At 42.6% G+C, this 18473-nt stretch overlaps 1 protein-coding gene across 1 annotated transcript in view; it reads right to left on the bottom strand.

Moving 5' to 3' along the window:
* Positions 1 to 4716: 4716 nt before the first annotated feature.
* LOC142803350 (neprilysin-1-like) overlaps positions 4717 to 18473 on the bottom strand; it is a 43978-nt gene continuing 30221 nt past the window's right edge. Inside the window, exon 4 of the mRNA XM_075888465.1 lies at positions 4717 to 5078. Coding sequence (XP_075744580.1) covers positions 4737 to 5078 — 342 coding nt within the window. The 3' untranslated portion in view covers positions 4717 to 4736. The remainder of the gene's footprint in view (positions 5079 to 18473) is intronic.

Genomic DNA, 18473 nt, shown 5'->3' with positions numbered 1-18473 from the left:
GTCTAGTCCATTCCATTGAATAAACGATCCTCCTCTTGTTGGTGGAACAATGAGTGTACGCGTGATTATAGAAGACGAAAAGTCGCTCGAAAAAAAAAAAAAAACGTCTTTAGAATCAAAGTCCAACAAACAGAAAGGACTATCAATTCCTTGCTGGTGCATTCTAGCGTACAGTGAACCGCGCAAAAGAAGAATACGACAGCAGACATTTCCATTATCTTACTAAATAAAGAAATAAGCGGGCTTTGTTCGCTTGTCTTCGGACAAGAAAAGTACTGCCAGCACCTTTAACGCTGCAGTCATGTGTCTTGACGCCGCAAGCAATGAACATTTCTCTAGAAGACATAGCGCAAGGTTTAGAATGACGCTTCACTGCTAACTTTTCGGCTTTTCGGCCCATGCTGGTAAACTAGCATGAATTTCCAGAAGTTTATTTAGCTGAATTAAGTCAGACAGTAGTATGCTTACCGAGAACAGCTCCCGAACCAGATGGAATTACGAACTCGATGTTAAAATGTTTACTTCAGAAATCATCTATTTTTTGCTAGACCTAGTGAATTATTCCTTAAGGAACACATGGTTACCTCCAGAATAGAAACTTGCCGAAATTATATCGTTGCTCAAAAATGAAAATGAAGCATGCATGTTGGATAACATAAGGCCATTCGCACTGACATCAAACTTAGTGAAATTGGTTGAGAGAATCATCAATATACGAACTAATGAACTTATTACCGTGAGGTCAATTCTAAGCCCTTGTCAAATTGGGTTCAGGGCTGGTTGTTCAATTTGAGATGCCCACATTGATTTAGAAAGTCGGCTTCAACTAGCTCGACTACATAAAATATATGCAGCTTTATTTACCTTAGACATTGCTAAAGCACATGATACCGTGGAGCACTGTATTTTGATAGATGGATTAGAATGCCTCAATTTTTCATCATACATTGTAGTGTGGGTTCACAATTTTCTTGCAGACAGGAAATTTTATTGTTTTAAAGATGGGTTATCATCGTCTACTCATACAGAAATGAAGGGAGTACCACAAGGCTCAGTGCTTTCCCCGGTGCTATTTATTTACTAATGAGCACCATTCCACGCAAACAGAATATAACAACTTATGTTTATGCACATGATATAGCGTTTTTTGCCATGGCAGACAACATTCAGACCTTATATGAACGGCTGCAAACTTACCTTAATATATTGGAGAGCTGGCTCGATGACAACTGCTTTCTACTTAATCCGAGTAAATGTACCCTCCTTGTTTTCACGCTGCAATACCCTGTGCACATCTGTTTGTCTTACCATCATGAGGATATACCACAGGTGGAATCTGTTAAATACCTCGGAGTAATTTATCACACATCGCTTAACTGGCGACCTCATATTGAATATATCGCCGGAAAAGGTGTGTGGGCCATTGGCTTATTACGTAGGCTAAGCAACTACCACATAGGTACGAGAGGTGACACATTAGTATTGATATATCGCATGTACGTTCGTCCCATTTTGGAATTTGGTTCGGTACTTTTCTCTGGAGTTCCAGCTTACAAGTTGCGGCCTCTAATTCTTCTGGAAAGAGAAGCTTTGCGGTTATGCCTTGGCCTGCCCACAACAGTTGCTAACAATTTGTTGTCCCGAATCGAGGGTCCTTCCGCTTTCTTGTAGAATTCGTCTTTTGACTGTTCAAATATTCTTAAGAGTTTATGAATCACCCTTACGACAATCAGAAACAGCCTTCATTTTTATCCCGGAATCATTTTTTGCTGCTAGATGGCCCAAATTTCACACCCCACAAATTATATTTGTGGAAAAATTACTGGAGCCTACAAACGTACGTGTATGCGACATCATGCCGAATCGTGATAATTCATACCCTGCGGAAATTCAATTTGACATTTTTCCTAATAATGCCAAATTACTTCACCACAATATTTTGGACGGTTCACTACAAGATTACCTGCGCCGTATTACAACAAACGTTATTATTGCTACAGACGCATCGCAATATGACGAAAAGTCAGGGGTTGGTATTTTCAGCCCGACTTCAGATTGGATTTATTCCCTTCGACTACCCGATTTCATACCCGTTTTTGTGGCTGAATTTCTGGCAGTAGCGTTCGCCTTACGCAAGTTACATAGAGCAATCACATCAGCTGTCATGATAAAAGATTCCCTACCTCTCTGTGCGGCACTTCCTGTTGGTGCTGATAATCAAGTAACAAAGGCGTTCCGTACCCTAGTACCTGCGCATTTGAGAAAAGTACGACTAGTTTGGGTGCCTGGGCATAAAGGTTTGTTTCTAAATTAAATAGCCGATTCCTTAGCTAAGCCGTTAATTAGCGAACCGATTTTACCGCACTGTCCATCATCCGCGTATGTGACTGCTGCTCGATTCCACAGACGTACATTTATGGAAGTCTTTAGAGGTACAGCACTAACAAACTCTACAGAATATCACCATTTATTATGTCCCTGACGAAGAGACTTTAGCCGCACTCGTAAACAAAAAGTAGCTATCACAAGGCTACGCTGCCGGGTACCAAATTTGAATTTCTATAAAAACAGGTATGCTCAGGCACCTTCGCCACTGAGCGCGTTCTGTGATGAACTAAAACAATAGATCATTACTTTTTGACCTCTAGGCGGTTTTACACATTGCGAAAAACCCTTTTAGAAATACCTTTACGTGGTATCGGTATGGACTCATATGTGTCTGTCATTTTATGTTTTGAAGCTTCCATTTCTGGGTTCTCTGTTGTGACCGTATGTGCGGCCGTCCGGGACTATATTGATGAAACCAATAGGTTGGCTAATAAACCTGTTTCTTTATCCTAACATGTCCACAAAACTATATACGTATAAAAATTAGAAAATTGCTCAATTCCAAGAATAAATTCGTTTAGGTAAATGATTGTATGCAATACATTAAGCACCACAATTTCATAGGCAATCGGTAATCTCTCTATTATACTTTCATTATTCCAAATCTGCTCAGTAATATTTAAAACCACTAGATTCTTGGCCAATCCCCCAGTGCGGGTATGCGCCACGATAAATAGGCGAACAACAACAACAACAGCATTGTGCGACAACTGGTTGTTTTTTTCGCAGTTTTAAAATGCTTTATAAGTCATAATAACGCGAGCGCGTTCCCGACATTTAGCCTACCTAAAGCAAGTTGCCACCAATCCCAAGCACCGGCGTAGCTTAGGGGTGGATTATTGGGCTGGCATCCAGCGGATCCAGGTTAGAGGTCCTGTGTACGCTTGGTATTAGGTGTTTTTTCTATTCCTGTGACACCGGTGGCGGCTGCCGTGGCGGACAACTATGGCACTGCGCCTGACCCGAGTATCGATCTGCTAACAACTTTAGCTGTAAAATATGGCGATTGGGCCCATAGGGAGGAATGCTGCAGTCGTGCTAACGTGCAACCTCTGTGCACCAGTGCAAAATATTTACTTTTAACTGCTTTGCTAATCCCCTAACGCACCATTCTTTAGAATATGTATTGCAAGCAGTGCTGTGTCAAATAGATGATATTACTGTAGAGATGCACATTTGTGTCTCTGGTTTTAGATAGGAAACATTGGCGCATTCGGTGCACTTTGTTGGAGATTCTGGCACCGCTGCTAAGCCACGCATTATGGTACAGACAGTAATGACGCACCTTTAGCTCATAAAACTCGTAGTATGCACCTGTGGCGAGTTGTTGGATTGACCGAATATTTGTGGGACGTACCCGTGTATGGTGGACGGCGACGACTAGATGACACGCCGTCAAATCCAAAAGTACTTCGTCCCTGAAGAAAGGCAGCATGTACTTCACTTACGAACTGCAGCATGCTCCATGGTCGGTAAGGACAAGGCAGCATCGTCTGTTTACAGCACATTTATTGATTTCGCTTTCTGTTATACAGGTGCCCTCTTTACTGACCAGCCACGGTGGTCATTAAACGTAGAACGTTGGTTGAGTTGGTTACATTTGCTTTTCACTTCTGCGTACCTGTGTTCAAGTTACAACTTTCGTAACGTCAACATCATTGTCACACGTGATGCAGAATCATGTTGTATATTAACCATGTTCTTCTGCGAACTAAACTAGTTTTTAGTGCAGCCATATCTATATCCATTTCGGTCCTTTTGTGCGCTATCTCCTTGCACTGATTTACAAGAAAGCGTAAACGGGTAGTCTAGCAGCTATGTAACTCGGCTACGACGGCCAAATTTTTTATGGAGGCTAAAATAATTAAGACTTCTGTGAATAGATTGAGCAGCAAGTTAAAGAACCACATGCGGTGGAAATTTTTGAAGCCCTCCAATAAATCGTCTTTTGTAAACATAACGTGTTTTGGGGACGATAAGCCCCAACAAAGCTTAATAATAATTAGGCTCCCCCGGTGAGCTGTAATACCAAACCAATATTCACTGCGACATCCGGCTGTAGGGGACAGCAAGGTCGTCGCGCTAGTGAGCAGAAATTCAGTTTAAGTTCATGTCTATGGATATGATCCATGTATTTGTCGGTTCACAACATTATTTCAACAAGATTTCGGGACGTTAAACTACACTTATCACTCGCCAGTTAATTACACAAGGAATTTGTAGGGCACTGTACTGGGGAGCGAGCGCCCTTTTACATGAATAGCCGCTGTGTATAGCCACTCCGCTGATTGTGTACACTACCATGCGTGCTGAGAAACAGACACACAATGTGATTGTGGAGGATCGATTTATTCCCAGAAGGTGCACTTGTTGGTGGGGTTCATGAATTTGTCTGCAGAACATCCAAAGGCATGTGAGAACTCCGGCATATTCATCAAGGGCACGTTACATCTGTAGCGGAAGGGTGCATACCGAGGCCCCGATCGGCTAAGATGCGCGCAAAAAGAGATGCAGTATCCAATGAAAAAGAGGCCGTCAGCCGATATGTTGAGGCCGGCCAACGTCAGACTCCGCTGATTATCGGGCAAGGAAGAGAATGCCTTGTAGGTTGCAAGAACGCCAGCGAAGTCCGCCAAGTTTTCGGAGTCGATAGCACTATCGATGTGTGCCTGACGGGGTCTTCGTCGTAACTGCAAATTGTAAGCATAGTACATCCTCATGTTAGCGTTACAGTGTAACTATGGAAGCAACAGCGTACCGTTTGCCGCAAGAAAAAGAGAAGAGGAACGTAATTATTCATGGTAAACAGCATTGCTACAGCAGCTCTTGTTAGAATGAAGTTTGTTGTTCTTAAAAAAAACGCGCGTCTACTCTGAATGAAACACTTCTCCATGTGGTGCATCTATTGGTACATATATTTTGGCATGATTTTCACGTCAGAATGCTGCACAACATTGCTATGTGTACATGAAATTGTTTCATGTAGGAGTAATTAGAACGAAAATGTGTCGGTAGCAAGCTTCTGGCACGATTGTTCTATGGCTCGTTCATTGCCAGTTATTGTGTTCACGACAAAAGCGAGTCTCTTCCGAAATTCAAGCGAGAGCTCTTCTAGCTTCTCACACAACTCTTCCATTCAATTTTAGAATGTTTTAACACGAAATATACGCTCGTTCGAGTGAGTCGTGCAGCTCAGAACGAGACTTCGGGAGCCCTTTGGCGACCATTGACCACTCACGGCGAGGCGCAATAATCAGTGAGGTATTGAACGAGAGTATTCGCTCGATGCTATTCGAGTGCCCTACTTAATTGGAACGGTTTCTTCCTACGTTTTAGTCATTTTTCATACCACTCAGTGTTTTAAACACTAAAACACATTTCAGCTTTCACATTCGGCTAGCCCACAGGCCCTGTGAATAAAGCTCAATATACCCTATGACCTCAAGATACTGATTCGCCTATTTCAGCAGCGAAACCTCATAAGGCATGGGTCGTTCGCCTGCTGTGTATAGTAGCCTCCCTCGTTTTAGTCCTTGGAATGTCTCTTGATAGCGGTACTTGTATATGATGAGCTAGAAGCAGTGATGGAAGTAGTGAAGAGCTGGAAGCAATGATGAGGCAAGCAAGCGCAGAACTCATTACTAAAGCTAATGCACGAAACGTTGTCATAATTGTGAGTGGTTTAAATGATGTCTTGTATAAAGAATTGTCATTATTAGCGACCACATTGGTCGAAGGGGTGATGACATGCGCGCTATTTCACCCGGGTGCAGGTAGTGATATACACGATACTGAAGGTACCAGTGCGTGACGGCAACCTGCAAAAAGTATTTGTCAACGCAAACAAAAAGGTATGGCAGATGAGTCGAGAGAATTTAGGTAGCAAAAATAAACAGAGAGGTGCATATTGGGGGGTGTTCTTCAACGAGACAGAATTCACTTCCATATAAGGCTAGGTCAGGAGGTGGGTAGGCGTTTTGCAGGACGTGCAGTAGCTTTTTTTTGGGGGGAGGGGGCACGCGGGCCCTTCGGTGTGCAGGGTAGCTCGTAACGAAGAAAACAACCAGAGCGACTCTTTGACAGGTTGTATGGGGGAAAACCTACAAACTGTGAAAGAAGGGAAAAGGTACGTGTTGCAATTGGTTACATTAAGATGCAGGGTGGCAGAAAAAGGGAAAATAGAGATTGAGGAACAGTTAAACAAGGAACATATAGGTGTGAATGCAGTTACAGAAACACACCTTAGAGACTTAGAAGAGCCACCACAGATTCCGAGTTATATTTGGGAAGGATGCAGTAGGATCATACTTCAACGATAAGATAGGAGCGTTGTAGTACCGATTCATTGCAAAGCAAAATAGGATAGAGTGAAGCAACGTGTTCAAAGTATCTCTTTGTTTCGCTCACAGTGTGGGGAAAGAAAGCGCGGCTAGGTGTAGCTTACGTGCGGATGGGGAATAACTGCGAGACAAAGAATTTGGAGACAGTAAATTGAAAATGCACCGATATCAGAGAATTGGGACAGGGAGCCAAACTAATCCTTCTAGGGGACATGGATGCTTACGTAGAGGATTTTGACGGATATTCAGACACCCATGGCACGTTATTGCTAGATCTGTGGGAGCAACATAGTATTGAGATAGTTAAAGGGGGCCCAAATGTGGGTGACAGATTACGTGGGAAGTCAGAGACTGGCGATCCAGCATTTATTAGTGTTTTGTGACAGAGAGAGTCTATGGCAAACTTAGAGACATCTTAAAAGACGATGAAGGCTATAACAGCTTGGGTAGTGATAATAAACGTATTGCATTCGGTGATATAAACTGAAAATAAGAACATACAGTCAATGTTTTGAAGCTCGTGTTTAAATGAAGAAAAAAGAACAAATATGGCCGCAAGACTCGAGAATGAAGTAGGAAAACTACCGAGAAAACACTGGAAGTATAGTGAGCTGTTGAAAGTAACGGTGAGGAAGTTTTAAAAATAGAATATTACGACTTCCTGGCAACGAAGAAGAGAGCCTAAAAGTCGGTGGAACAGAGAAATCCGGGATGCGATCGAGAAGCGAAGTGAGTCATAAGTGTTAACACAGACAGGCAAAAAGAGAGAAGTGGCCACGGAAGGACGTTAACCAAATATTGGAAATATATATAGAAAAAAAAACACTATGCAGAAATTGTTCGAGGTCAAATTAAAGGTGAAAGTGAACGGTTGATGACCGAGATTAGTGAAAATAAGAAGGCCAAGCTTAGAATATTTTGGAGCCACCCAAAAGCGCTAGGCAGAGAGGCTCTCACGATGAAACAGCATATGGTAGGTGAAGGAGGAAAGAAATTGGAAGGGAACGAAGCATTAGGTTATATCCAAAAGGTAACATCATATTTGCTTAAAAGGTTGCCCAGGGGACTTCCCCGGTGAGTAAAAGTATGAAAAAATGCAAATACGAAAGTGATAGTACTTGAGGATTTAAAATGGAAGGAGATTAAAGAAAAATTCCTAAGCACACTACTCTGTATTTGGACGGGGTTTCCGTCCACCTCGTTTAATAACTAGAAAACAGCATTGCGGAAGCAATGCTGTAATCAATAGAAAAGTGCTTACAGAAGAAAGAAATACCACACACGTGGGAGGAAAAGTGGATTGAACCAAATCTATAAAGGCAAAGGATTAAATGCTAACGCTCACTCGTAAAGACCGCTAATCATTACACCTGTGCGACACAGGCTGGCATCGCACACAGTAAAAGTAAAACAGAAACGCGGGCAGAGCAAAATGATAATTTGGTAGAGCCTCATACTGGATTCCAAATTGGCAGGCGGTTATACTATAACCTGATGTTGTTAAGTGGATAAAAATATCTAAAATATAAAGCAGGCCCTTATACGTAGCTTAACTGGACATAACTGGGGCGTAAGACAATGTTAATGAGAAATTTTTGGGGGATATACGTAATGAAGTGGGCATAGATGGCGACTGTGTACAGCTTTAGAGAGAAGTGTACCGAGGAAACACAATTTGCATGGAATGGGAAGGAATAAAAAGCATCGACAGCGTTGAAATTAACAAGTTGCTGAGACAGAAATGTTCCTTGTCTCCGCTGTTACACATGCTGTACATGCTGAAGATGGCAAAAGCGCTAAAAGGTTCCTACACTGGATTTATTCTGCCACCCAAGCGGCCTGGCGTGATGGTTGAGCAGAAGCTTGCAGGCCTATACTATGCATATGATATTGTCCTATTTGAGGACAGTCAAAATGATATACAGCAGCTTGCACATATATGAAGAAGGGAAGGTGAGGCTCTAGGACAAGATTTTAGTGCTACGAAATGTGAATAGATGGTGGGCAATGATCACGAAGACCAGGCGGTTGCAATACAGGGCCAAGAAATTCCGAGTGCAAGTGAGTACAGGTACCTCGGAGTATGGATCAATGAGGAAGATAGATTTATGGAGGTGAAGGAGAAAAAAAATGGCAGCATGTCCACGGAGTGAATGATGGGGAGCGGGGCGAAGCATTCGTCTGCCCATTCGTTCTTGCTTCCATCCGTTCCTGCGTACGTCTGTGTAACCGTCCATGCGTGCGTCTGTTCGTGCGTCCGTCCCTGCGTTCGTCCATGCATCCACGCCTGCGTCCGTTCATGCGTCCATCCATGCATCTGTCTGTTTGTTTGTTCGTCCATCTATTCAGCACTCCAAGTACCACTATCTCGCACCTTTTCATCATATATTCTTAATATAGAAGCACCGCCATCCAGCGGACATTTCAAGGACTAAACAGGAGGTGGCACGTGCACACTTTCTTACGGTTGCGCTTCGGGTTTACTTCCCACCTTTAACCACCTCGTGTTCATGGTATATACTAGTTCACTGTATTCATGGCTATGCGGCCCAATGCTCGCTAAACCTTTCTAAAACCAAGGAGGTTACACCCAGCGAGTATAACGTAGCAACCCTTTCTTGTCAGATCTTGCTCAATGTACATGCCAATAGCTGCTAATGGGGATCGCAGCGTGCGCGTTACCTAAAGGCCGAATGCTCCTGTCTCTCATTCCCCCTTAGCAGCCATTAACATGTGCATTGAGCACTATCTTTTATTGTTCAACAATGCACAGAAGAAATCTCTCACCGGAACCACCTTGGAGGTCAAAATCGTAAGGACCGCTATTTCGGGTATGTGCCACTGGTGGTTACCTACTATGAGGGATGCACAAGCCACGCCATAAAGAGCTTCGCCCCTAAAATCGGAAGCAAAGGCAAGGAGGAATGCTGCAATAATGAAGCACAAAGTGTTAAGGGGATACAAGAGGAATGAAGTCCTTAGAGGTCTGTGGAAAGGCGTAATGAATCTAGGGCTTACATTCGGGAACTCATAGGCGTGCATGAACTCAATGGGGCGATCAGGGATGTAGGCAAATCAAACGAGTGCGGGACGCCTCGCATTGGACGCTCAAGGGAAGACGACGAATGAGGCTGTAAAGGGTGTTAGGGGATGAACAGGCTTTGAAGTAAGGGAAGCTCAGAGTCAAGAGAGGCTTAGTAAAATGAAGGAGAGTAGATAGGCTGAGAAAGTGTACAGGCATTTGTATGGGAAGAGCATGAGCCCAAATTGGAGGGAAAAAAACTAGGAGTCTCTCCAGTAAGTTACGGCAGGTAGTGTGGGCGATATGGCAAAAAAGAGCATTACGCGAAAAGTGAGAGACGCAAAGAGGATTTATTGAAAGACATCAATGGAAAAAAAGCCGGCTATCAGTATCTACCGAAAGAACAAGAACGAAGTAAGGCGGGAGAGGGTTTATGATAATTCAAGGGGAAACAGCTTACTGTTCGAATTGAGGTCGGGTTTCCTTACAACACGTAGTTATAAAGCGAGATTCAATAAAGGACAGTGTATATCCTTTGGAGGAGCTAAGGGAATGATGGAACATGGTCTGACTGAATGCGCCGGTATCCACAAATGTATACATGAGGGGACCAGCACTTATGAGGCTTTGGGTTTTAGGGACATTCATGGAAAGCTAAACACGCCCGTAATAGAAGCAAATAAGAGACATTTAGACTATTGGTGGCCAAAATGTAGAGATAAAGAACATAAATCAGGAGGTCACCTTCCAGCCTTGTGCTATGGGACCTCCTATTGTATATACTAACCCCAATGCGTGTATATTTTTTGCGACAAATAAAGGTTTTTGATTTAGATTTGAAATAGTGTGAAAATGACGTCATTCTGCCTGAAGAGGCAGAGATAGAACATACATATACTTTTTGTTTAAAAGAGATAGCTTTATTGAAGTAGATAAGAAATTAGGCCAACATAAAAAATAGTTTTCTTTTTTCGGCGAGGCTGGGGGCACACACGTCACCACCCGTTATAAAGCGGACGCTCTAAGCATGCATCAATCCAAGAATAAATGATGAAGGTTAACGAATGGACAGATGGATGGGCGGAAAGACATACAGACAGACAGACGTACACACAGACAGATAGTCTTTATTGTGAGGTAAAAAACAAATCATCGGCCCGGACCATAAACATATAGCAGGCAAAGACATACATACATACATACATACATACATACATACATACATACATACATACATACATACATACATACATACATACATACATACATACATACATAAAGACAGACAGACAGACAGACAGACAGACAGACACACACACACACACACACACACACACACACACACACACACACACACACACACACACACACACACACACACACACACACACAGACGAATGGACGAATGATCGAAGGGACGAATAGACGCGATCAGCGGATGATCCACGGTTTGCCGATAAAGCCCTTCGAAGCATTGCCCTAGTCATCATTATCCACTCTGTGGATTTTTAAATGCAAATGCATTTCTTGGTAAGGCTGTCAGGCGTCCTTCGGGATCCGTCGAACGCCCCTTTCCCACAGCAACAGCTGGAGCGTGCATATCCTAACAACCGAGGCCCCTCCCCTCCACCCCCATGTCACGTTTCGGCGTCGACCCCTGTCAGCAACAGCTGTGGGCGCGCACGCTTAACCTTGCCCCTAGCTACCGCAGCCCCCACCTCCTTGACTTGAACGTGACGTGCAACAGCCTCAATTCAGTGCGCGTTTGTAGCGTTTGTGCTACCAGCGTTTATTTAGCGTTTGTGATAATGTAATTACAGCTACAATGACATATGCAGTGCTTCGCCGCTCTTTCTCTCACCGTTCACTCTCCCTCCTCCCTGCGCAACACTTGCTCGTTCGCTCCAGCTTCAGACTCGAACGTTCGCTGGCTGGACTCCTCTCAAGAATGTCAGGAAATGTGTGCTTGAGACGCCCTGTGAAACGCCTGCGCCGAGCCTAGCACGCTCTTTGTTTTGTTCGCTCTATAGTACACATCGGCTGCTCCCCGACGAGAATGGTGAACCTGTTCCTGTATTTCATGCAGATTGCCCTCTTCTGCTCGACTGGATGGATCAGTGAATCTGAAGATGTGGAAAAGTACGTCATCGCATAGACTGACATCGCTGAATGTGCCTGCGCAGATGGGCTTCTGTGTTACTTCGGCAGCGATTGTAGCAAAATGTACCCACCCCCGATTTCGACGTCTTCCATGCGAACGTATATAAAAGACGGGCCGAACTGCTACTTCTTCAGTGGGCACGTCACTGCTGTCCGACGAGAATGATGGACCCGTTCCTGTAATTCATGCAGGTTTGTAGTAATTACTGTGCTATCAAAACTAGTAGCTGTTGTTTCATTGAGCGGAGGTGCCCCACATGTGTATCAAAATTGTGTTTTTTTTTTGTTCATGATGTTGTATGCTCGTTACAGATACAGTGTGGTGACGTGGAATCTAACCTAGGACCAAACACAGAGGAAATGTTGCGTCGAAACCGTGAAGGCTAAAAAACCAAGCAAGCTAGGCATGGCACCATTTAGTCCAAACTCGAAAATTCGACAGCAGCGTTCACAGAACTCACAGGCGAAATTTCTAGCTTTGAGGCTACAATTCAGACCATGCAAAAGAAGTTAATATACCTAGCAGATAGAAGCAGAGGCCTTCTCGTGTTTGGTTTATCAGAACACCCTGATGAAACATTCCAATCGCTAACGAATACAGTAGTTTGTGAAATATTTAGAAACATGCTTGGTGTGAAGGTCACAGCAGTTGAAAGAATTCACCGAATGGAACAAAAAAACGAAACAAGAACAGACCAGTGGTACTAAGGTTAATTGACCACCGTGAAGAAATAAATGTGCTTAGAAATTGCGCTAACCCGAAAGAAAGAGATATCTCTATTGCGGAGAACTTTTCACCGGGGACTAGGCAAACCAGGAAGCACTTATGGGAAAGCACTGAAAACTAGAGAAAGAAAGACCTGAAAGTGAAGCTCGCACATGGCAAAGTTATCATAAATGGGGACGCATACGCAAGGGATGCTGCTAAGATGAAAAGAATTCCCGTTTTAGGACCTAAAAAATCTAGGATAAAGCCGTAAACTGCTTTGGTCACCCAGAAGTGCTTCTGCAGCATTGATATAACTGCTCGCAGTATCGTAAACAAGCTTAGCGACTTGCAAAGCATTGTAGTGGCACATGAGCCACACGTCGTAATAATAGCAGGAACTTGGCTGCACTCTGCTATTGCAGACTGTGAGATAACACCACCCGGTTTCAAAACATACAGGAAAGACCGAAATTCCCGGGGAGGTGGAGTTGCTTTACTGTGTCGTGAATTCCTGCATGTCCAAAGGTTACCGGATGTAGCAGGCCCTGAATGCGTCATTGCGAAAGTATTTTAGGGTGACTTCCATCCAGTATTTGCTGTCTTTTACCCCCCACCAAACTATGACACGTTTTTCGACAACTTGAATGAATTTCTTTGTACAGCTCGTAAGGATAGCAAAAACATTTCGCTCACTGATGACTTCATCATCCCATTGGTCGACTGGTGTACCGAATTTCCAAGTGCTCTTTGTGCGGCAGCAGAAGTATTAACTGATATCGTCTGTCTTCATGGGCTGACGCAATTAGCAAAGCAACAGACCTGAGCGAGTAACATGTTGCATCTTTTTCTTTTTACAAACGACCACTTCCTACAGCGCAGCCCAAGACTCTTTGTATTTGAGGGAATTTCAGATCACAAAATGGTGTGTCTTACGCTAGAGATAAACTTCCGATTAAAACCTTCTTAAAGTCAGCATTTCATTCCTGTTTTCTCACGTGCTAGTGACGTTGACATACGTGGCACTTTAGATAATGAGTTTTCTAATTTGTAAGCCTTTCTGAATCACACGATGCATCCATTGATAGATTATGGTCCTTCTTTGAAAAACATTTACACGAGTGCAATGACAATTTTGTGCCCAAAAAACGAAAAGTTGTACGTGAAACGAATCCTTGGATGACACAAGACCTGTTGCGCCTTGGACGTAAATTGAAAAAAAAAATAAAAAAGAAGAAAAAATCTCTGCCATCGAGGGCCAACTTTAATAAGCTAAGCAACTTGCACCGACAGTTCAAAATTGGCATATTGGAAGCAAAACACCACTAACAAATTGTTTACTCCAAGACTTTCTTCTGTCAACCCCTGATAGTTCTGGTGGTACTTATCGCCAAAACACACCCGCGTGTCTGATATTCGGGTTGACAGCACCTTACTAAACGACAATCTTTTAATTGCAGATGCTTTCAATGAGTACTTCTGTTCCGTATTCACAAATTACAGCGGCGAGATACCACCCATAGCTATTCCTCATGAGACTTCACCCATAGGTCCTCTCCATGTGAATGAAGCGGGAGTGCAGTGCATGCTTCTGATATCGATGTAAAAAATGCAAGTTGTCGATAAAATACCGAATGCCTTCCTCCGGAGATACGCCAAATAGTGCGCCAAACATCTTTGCATTACCTTCCAAAAATCTCTTTCACGTGCAGAAACACCTCATGACTGGAAGCATGCGAAGATTATGCCTATCCCTAAATCAACAGATCATTCACTGCTTGCCTCTTACCGTCCTATTTCGTTACTTTGCACGTCATCAAAACTCATGCAACACAATATATCTAAGCGCATTTCAGACTTTATTAAAAATATTAGTCTCAGTAACACCCGGCACCACGGCTTCCGCTGCGGAAAATCAACTGTAACCCAACTACCGGAAACTGTGCACAAAATTGCGGCAACACTGCCAACCAAGGTGAGATCGACATAATATTCTTAGATTTTGAGAAGGCCTTCGACCGTTTATCCCATCAAAAGTTGTTATCAAAATTAAAACCTATTCTAAAAAATGACTGCCTTCTTCGATGGATAGAGGCGTATTTCACTGGTAGGCGGCAGACAGTTGTTGTTGAAGACGCTAAATCTGTCAATTCTGATGTGCAGTCTGGTGCACCAAAGGATCAGTCCTAGACCCTATATTTTTTCTACTGTTTATTAATGACATAGTAATAAACATACATGTTAACATTCGACTGTTTTCAGACGACTGTATACTTTACCGAAAAATTCTCACCGAAGTAGATCAGGCTCCACTGAATTCATCTTTATCCGTAATAGCTACTTGATGCTTAGAATAGCAGTTGAACCTTCACCTAAAAAGCAGTTTCGGTGATAATAACACACAAAAAAATCCATTACCTTTTGTATACAGCATCAGCGGTTATAACTTATCGTTTGTTACTGAATATAAATAACTTGGCCTATTGATCACGTGGGGCTTTAGGTGAAATAGTCACATAGCTTACATTAAAAATAAAGCCATGAAAAAGCTTGGATATCTCAGGAGAATCTTGTATGAATGCACAAGTGACATAAAATTGTTGCCATACAAAACATACATAAGACCACTGTTAGAATATGCTGCTCCTGTCTGGGGTTCCTGCAACCAGACACCCACAAGTGAAATCGACAGCATACAACCCAAATCAGTCACATTCATTTTCAATTCCTACCATCGTCACACATCCGTAAGTGCTTTACTACAAGACGCGAACCTTGAACCTCCAGAGACACGGTGCCATTGAGAAAGAGTTAAAATGTTATACCTTATTCACCACCGACACGTTAAAATAGAAAGGATTTGGTCATCAAACCGTGTGGCCGGCGCCCTAATAGTAATCTCATTCGCTCAAATTAACTGAATATTTCTGTCGAACCAACATCTTCAAACAGCCTTTTTTTTTTTGTCGCGTGCCATTCATGAATGGAATGCATTGCTTGAATATGTACTGCACAGCCCAACCATATCGACTTTTCTCCATGCTCTTACTAATCTATGACACAAGGTGTTTCAACACAAACATATTCTGTTGCTGAGTTGAGCGCACAGTAATCAAGTGCTGTTTGGCGCATTCTCGTCACGTTCTTTAACTTTTTTATTCTTTCCTCTGTCTTTACTTCCTTTAGCTACGGTTTGTTTCTTTTGTTCTGTTGTTTTTTATTCATGCATTTGCTTGCCGGCATTTTCACCGGCAATATTTTGCGTTTTTTATTTATTATACTGTTTCCAGTATTTCACACGCTGTATATGCCGTTCAAGACAGATCTCTTAACAATTTTGCCTTTTCCCACAATGTGTTTTCACAGTTCGTTACTTTTGTCTATTTTAGCTTTTTGTATAACCCACTCCTGCTTATGGCATGCAAAGCAAGTCAGCAGAAATAAATACATAAATAAAAACAATAAATGCGAAGCATTTTTTAGCGACCTTCGGCGAAGTTGATTGCATCTATCTATCTATCTATCTATCTATCTATCTATCTATCTATCTATCTATCTATCTATCTATCTATCTATCTATCTATCTATCTATCTATCTATCTATCTATCTATCTATCTATCTATCTATCTATCTATCTATCTATCTACCTATCTATCTATCTATCTATCTATCTATCTATCTATCTATCTATCTATCTATCTATCTATCTATCTATCTATCTATCTATCTATCTATCTATCTATCTGTCTGTCTGTCTGTCTGTCTGCCTGTCTGTCTGTCTGTCTGTCTGTCTGTCTGTCTGTCTGTCTGTCTGTCTGTATGTCTATCTATCTATCTATCTATCTATCTATCTATCTATCTATCTATCTATCTATCTATCTATCTATCTATCTATCTATCTATCTATCTATCTATCTATCTATCTATCTATCTATCTATCTATCTATCTATCTATCTATCTGCCCTGCCTGCCCTGCCTGCCTGCCTGTCTGTCTGTCTGTCTGTCTGTCTGTCTGTCTGTCTGTCTGTCTGTCTGTCTGTCTGTCTGTCTGTCTGGGCGCCTTTGACTTGTAGCTCTCCTGGTCGTCTCATTAATTGTATCGGTACCAAAATCAGTATGGCACAACATGACTGTTTGACGAGCTCAATTCACAAGTCGTAACGTGAAGGTCATGACATCAATTTCATTATTGCCATAATATTTTGGAGTACTTGCTGCTCTTGCGGTGGCTTCTTTCACATGACTTTTTGCTGAACTTGTATGGTATGACATGACTGCATGGCCAACCAAATCTAACGTGAAAATCATGACATCCGTGTCATGATTTTCATGATATGACTTGTCATGACTACACGCAACGCTCGTCGAGCGCTCGCGGTCATTTCGCTAGCTTCACATATACGAGATTTGGTGTTACGAGACGTGAACGGATGACAAAGGTACATGACTTGTGGAAACATGATAATCATGACATGCGTGTTTTGTTAGAACATGGCTACATACAACGCTCATGATGCGCTCGTGTCCGCTTCGCAAGCTTCACATATACCAAATTCGGTGTTACGTGACGTCAATGAATGACGAAGGCACATGACTGGTGCAACATGATAACCTTGACATGAGTGTGATGTCGGAACATAACAACATTCCACGCTCATGGCGTGCTCACGGTCTTTTCACCAGCTTCTTATATACCATATTTCGTATTACCCGGTGTGAATGAAAGACGAAGGCAAATGACACGTTCAAACATAATATTCATGACATGTGTGTTATGTAAAACATCACTATATGCTGGGCTTATAGCACGCTCGAAGCCGTTTCCCTAGCTCTACATATAGCAAATTCGATATCTCGCGACGTGAATAAACGAAAGTGAATGACACATTTAAACATGATAATCGTGTTATGCGTGTGATGTGAAACTTGAATACAAGCTACGTTGATAGCGTGCTCGCGGCCCTTTTGCCAGCTCCACATATACCAAATTTCGTATGATGGGACGTGAATGAACAACGAAAGTGAATGACACGCTCAAACAGAAACAGAAACGCTCAAATCATGACATGCGTGTTAGGTAAACATGACTAAACGTTTCACGCACAGTGCCCTCGCAGCCGATTGACTAGCTCCATTTATCACTTGACGGGATAGTGAATTTGGTGTCACATCACGTGAAGTGAGGACGAAGCTAAATGACACATACAAACATGAAAGGTATGGCATGGCATACAAGTACAGCTTAACGTAGGGCTGATTTTAATAGGACATATCAACCTTCCTCATTCGTGCTTCGCATATAAACGATTACCACTCGCTAGGTACTAGATCTGAAACCGCGAACACCGCGTTTGTCGCGACTGAAAAACTCGATTTGCGGCAAACAACGCTATTGGCTGCACGGTGTATGAAAATAAAAAAAATTGCAGCTCCCACGTACAGTGAGAATCGCTGATATGCGAAGAACGAATGAGAAAGGTTGTTATGACATTTTAAACTCAGCACAACGGTACGAGAGTGAAATAAATGATGCCTTACGTGACTTCCGTGTCATGATTATCATGTTTGGATGTGTAGTTTACCTTCGCCATTCATTCAAGTCACGTGATACCAAATTTAGCATATATGGAGCTAGCGAAATGGCCACGAGCATGTTATAAGCTTGGTATAATGTCATGTTCTTTAATGACGTGCATGTCAGGATTATCATGTTTGTACCAGTCATATATTTCGTCATCTATTGACGTCACGTAACACCGAATTTGGTATATGTGGAGCTAGCAAAACAGCCGCGAGCACATAATTAAGGGCCCGATATACTCCAATGTAGCGTTGACGCGCGCGCACGCTGGGCA

Source organism: Rhipicephalus microplus, chromosome 3 (assembly GCF_043290135.1).
Source record: "Rhipicephalus microplus isolate Deutch F79 chromosome 3, USDA_Rmic, whole genome shotgun sequence".
NCBI lineage: Eukaryota > Metazoa > Arthropoda > Arachnida > Ixodida > Ixodidae > Rhipicephalus > Rhipicephalus microplus.
This window is presented reverse-complemented; position numbering and strand designations above follow the sequence as displayed.